The sequence below is a fragment of the Gouania willdenowi genome, chromosome 13, assembly GCF_900634775.1.
Source record: "Gouania willdenowi chromosome 13, fGouWil2.1, whole genome shotgun sequence".
In the NCBI taxonomy this organism is placed as follows: Eukaryota; Metazoa; Chordata; class Actinopteri; order Blenniiformes; family Gobiesocidae; genus Gouania; species Gouania willdenowi.
The window spans coordinates 38,907,051-38,911,658 of record NC_041056.1 but is presented as its reverse complement, the minus strand read 5'-3'; the positions used below and the strand labels follow the sequence as shown (position 1 = coordinate 38,911,658).

Below are 4,608 nucleotides of genomic sequence, written 5' to 3'. Positions count from 1 at the left end.
GCTTTTTGTACAGTATGCAAAAAAAAGATTCAGCTTGGTAACATGGGTGTGAAGGCTTTGGAGTCTCATGCCAAGTCAGGTAAGCACATCAACTCTATCAAAGCTAAGGAGAAAACACTTTCCATCGACGGAGTGTTTCAACCTGCTAACGTTAGCCAGCTAACTGTTAACGCGCCTGAAGCAGAAGATAGCGTTAACCAACCAGCTGCTTGCGCTAGCACAGCCCCTCCAGTTACGACCGAAACTAACGGTAGAGTGGATCTGCGCACAACTTTTGGATTCACACCTACAATGAAAGCAGAGGTGTTGTGGACTCTTAACACCATCGCCAAACATCAGTCCTACAATGGAAATGAGGGTATTTCAGAGCTTTTCAAAAGCATGTTCCCTGATTCCGACATCGCTACCACGTTTACTTGTGGGTCCGACAAAACGGCATACATAGCCAAGTTTGGTTTAGCGGTTCACATCAAAGAGGAATTGGTGTCCAAAGTAAACAAATCGCCGTTCGTTCTTATGTTCGACGAGAGCCTCAACGAGACAACAAAAAACAAACAGCTGGATGTGCATGTTCGCTTCTGGGACGAGGGACAGGTTCAGTCCAGATACCTGGGATCCCAGTTTATGGGACATTCCACTGCACAAGACCTGCTGTCACATCTCAAAGTAAGCTTAACCTTTTTTATTCTAAATGTTTCTCAATCTATATTGATATAATTTTGTGGGCACACATCGTCCTGTAAAAGCAATGTCACATGACCAATTATGTACTTGCCTTAACAATGTTTATTTTTTATGTTCATGTACTTGGCAGACACTTTTATCCAAAGCAACATATAAAATACATAAAAAACAATCACTATAAAAATTCTAATAACTTATGGAAAGAATAATGTTGGTACAAGTAGAATACATAAATGGTCGTCTGTAAGGTTCCTAATCAGTCCTTTTTCATAGCACAGATGCACAAGTGAACAGATGTGTCATGTACTCTAAAAATGTTGGAATTGATTCAGTAAATTTTTTTGTTCTTTTGAAAATCTAAAATATAACTAACCCAAGTATACAACTGTGCCTTATAGTATAATGATGTGTAGTACTAGTATAGTGTGTGTGTGTGTGTGTGTGTGTGTGTGTGTGTGTGTGTGTGTGTGTGTGTGTGTGTGTGTGTGTGTGTGTGTGTGTGTGTGTGTGTGTGTGTGTGTGTGTGTGTGTGTGTGTGTGTGTGTGTGTGTGTGTGTGTGTGTGTGTGTGTGTGTGTGTGTGTGTGTGTGTGTCTCTCTAACAATGTGTGCTGCTCATCTTGAGTAATCAAATGCAACCCTTTTTAAGGAATGTATGGACAAACTGGACCTCAGACACTTGGTGTCCATTTCAATGGATGGGCCCAGTGTGAACTGGAAACTCTTCGACATTTTCCAGAAAGATCAATCTGAGCAGTACGGAGGTGAGGAGTTTATAATGCCATTACTGTGTGTGTGAGTATGTATATGACCCATTTGTAATTATAAAAATTAATTTTATTTGTTGTGCACTTTTACATTGAATAAACTATTTAAACGTGCTACAGAGCATTGCTACATAGAATTTGTTTTTTAATATCAAGTTTCCAATGAAACCTTCAGGTGTTCAGCTCATTTGTGTGGGGAGCTGTGGCTTACACACGCTACACAACGCATTCAAGTGTGGGTTCAGTGCATGGCAGCTGGACAAGTTGCTGAGAGCAATGCACACATTGTTTCACAATGTGCCTGCCAGGAGAGAGGATTACATCACCATAACCAAGTCCAGTGTGTTCCCCCTGTCTTTCTGTGCCCATCGTTGGGTAGAAAACCTTCCGGTTGTGGAGAGAGCCTTGGCTGTCTGGCCATCACTTCTCCTGTACATGGAAGCTGTGAAAACAAAGAGACTCTCCAACCCTGGGACAGGTAGGCCCTTCTTAAATGCTGTGAATAGGTCTGTGACTGTCTTAATCAGTGGTGGAAAGAGTACTGAAAATCTGTACTCTAGTACAAGTACTGTTACTTTGCTAAAATATTTCTCAGAGTAAAAGTACTGGTGTTAGAGAAATACTCCAGTAAAAGTCCAAAGTAATCAGAGTATTAGTTCCTTTTAACGGCTGATGTCACCGTCACTTCTCCAGACTAGGGCTGGAAATTGTGTGTTTTCCTTTACCAAAAGTTAAAACACCAACAATCTATTAATCATTAATCATTGATAAGATACAAAACAAGTGTTTTTCCCTCATTTTTCCCTCATTTGAAGTTTTTATTTCCTTATTCAGTAAATGTCTCCGGCAGACAAAAAACTAAATGACATGAGGAGCCGCGACTATTGATTAAATATCCATGAATCCATTTTAACTGGTTAAATTCTTCATTCAGAATCAATGAAAGATCAATCATTAACGTCCATTTTTTGTTTGGTTTTGTTTTCCGTCCTCATGACCCGGTTTCCATTGGCTTGTTTGCTATCAGATCACCTTACTGGCTACAAAAATGCAGATAAAAGCTTTGGATAATTAAAATTGGACTCAGTACTCAACTATGATTTTAAAAGTAACTTAGTAGATTACATGGATTAATGAATACTTAAGTACAAGTAAAACTACAGACTTGAAAATCTACTCATAAAAGTACAACTACCCCCAAAAAACTACTTAATTACAGTGATCTGAGTATTTGTAATTAATTACTTCCACCTCTGGTCCTAATCCTGGTGTTGGTATGGCCTTGTCATAGTTTTTGTAATATGGCTAAGTTGAAATTCTCCTGCCTCTCTGTCTGTCTGTCTCTTTCTCAGCATCCTATGACACAGTTGCAGCAGCCATAAAGGATCCACTCATCTTGGCCAAATTGCAGTTCTACGCAGCACTTGCCAGGACCTTCACTCCCTTCTTGAAAAAATATCAGACAGATAATCCTGTGCTCCCATTCCTCCCCAAGGATCTCACCGAGTTGATGATGGTGATAATTTACATAACGTTATAATAACCACTGATTGGGCTCAGTTGATACATTTTAACAACATGGGGTTTGTGGTTAGGATGTCTAGAAATAGTGGCTACATTGTGCATCATCATCAGACAATTTGATGTTGGTGATTAATGTGCCACACCCGACATTTCTGTGTTTGTCTGTTGACAGAGTCTACTCAGACGTTTCATAAAGAGAGAAGTCCTCCACGATATCACTGCCCTGCAGCTGACCAAACTGGATATTACAGACAAGACCATCTGGCTCAGCCCACAAGACATCAGCATTGGTCTAGGTGCAGAGTCGGTCCTTAAGGTAGTGTGATGTTTTCAAAAGATCGTTTAACAAATGGTTAGGCTGAACCAGGTCAGTGAAGACATGTTCTATATTCATGGCTAATTTCTCTGTAGAGCATCAAAGGTGCAGAGCTCAGGGTGCTAGAGTTCAAGAGAGAGTGCATGCAGGGACTGTGTAACATCATCAGGAAAGTGCAGGACAAGAGCCCCCTCAAGTATCTGACTGTTAGGCAGTTGGTGTGCCTGGATCCGTCAGTAATGTACAGAGAACCCGAAAGATGCAGGAATCACATGAAAGGGCTGGTTCAGAGGTTTCTTCAGGATAAACAGCTAACTGATACTTCTGCAGGTAGGAATAAGAGGCAAATTATAGACTTCACAAGAATTTATCCTCAATCTGATTTGCTGGTAATGCCCAATGATTTATCAATGTTTTTCTCTATTTTTTCTCATCTGTTTTGTCATAGGGGACGTCATACTGCAGCAGTTTGACAGTCTCCTGTCCTTGGAGAGCAGGAGTGAGGACTTCCTCTCCTTTCCTCCCATGCAGAAGAGGCTGGACGTCTTCCTGTGCAGTGCCATGGAGCCTTATCCAGAGCTGTGGGCCTTCTGCAAGAAGCTGCTCATCCTCTCCCACGGCCAAGCTACGGTTGAACGTGGATTCTCCATCAATAAAGAGGTTGAGTCAGATAACTTGAAGGAGGACACTGTGGTCACACGGAGACTGGTGTGTGACTACATCATACAACATGGAGGTGTTACCCAGGTAAGATGACCCCTGCCTGGACTAGTAATATGTTGTTGACTTAAAAGTTGATAGAATCAACATACATAGTTGGTCTCTTGAGTTTGTCACTGACTCTGGTTCTCTTTTCTCAACCCGATACCCAGGTTCCACTCAGTAAACAGCTACTGGCAAGTGTAGCAAGAGCTAGGACAAGGTATCGTATCCATCTTGAGACCAATAGAAAGAACAAGGAGGCAAAAGACCAGGCTCTCAAGAGGAAGGAGGCAGAGGACTGTCTTCAGGAGTTGAAGGTGAAGCGAAGATGCATACAGGAGGTATCTGAGGGTCTGGCTAGGGATGCGGACAGGCTGGCTGAGGAGGCTGAAGCGAAGGCAGGGAGCAAAATGGCTGACCTGATCACCAGGTCCAACATCCTGCGGAGAGGCCATAAGGAGAAGTTGGCAGAAATGGCTCTCCTTGATAAAGAGATCACTGCTAAGAGTGCAGAACTTAGGGGTTGATTGTGTGATCGTAATCTTATTTATTGTTGAGTTTATTTTAATTGTGTATTGCTCAAGAGTGTACTCCCCATATTCCCAACATGGAATAA

The 4,608-nt window shown here is 41.8% G+C and overlaps 1 protein-coding gene across 1 annotated transcript; it reads left to right on the top strand.

Annotated features, from left to right (window-relative positions):
- Positions 1-619: 619 nt before the first annotated feature.
- LOC114474186 (uncharacterized) lies at positions 620-4,608 on the top strand. Its single transcript, XM_028464293.1, has 8 exons — positions 620-666; positions 1,333-1,447; positions 1,626-1,928; positions 2,803-2,966; positions 3,147-3,290; positions 3,386-3,620; positions 3,739-4,037; positions 4,163-4,608. Exons 1-8 carry the CDS (start codon positions 625-627, stop codon positions 4,517-4,519), a joined length of 1,659 nt encoding a protein of 552 aa, XP_028320094.1. The 5' UTR covers positions 620-624; the 3' UTR covers positions 4,520-4,608.

Bases quoted from the DNA above. Each gene is read 5' to 3' on its own strand.
- LOC114474186 (XM_028464293.1), top strand. From the start codon at position 625: ATGGGACATTCCACTGCACAAGACCTGCTGTCACATCTCAAA. The intron at 1,929-2,802 runs GTAGGCCCTTCT...TCTCTTTCTCAG, and splicing joins ACTCTCCAACCCTGGGACAG to CATCCTATGACACAGTTGCA. The intron at 3,621-3,738 runs GTAGGAATAAGA...GTTTTGTCATAG, and splicing joins GCTAACTGATACTTCTGCAG to GGGACGTCATACTGCAGCAG.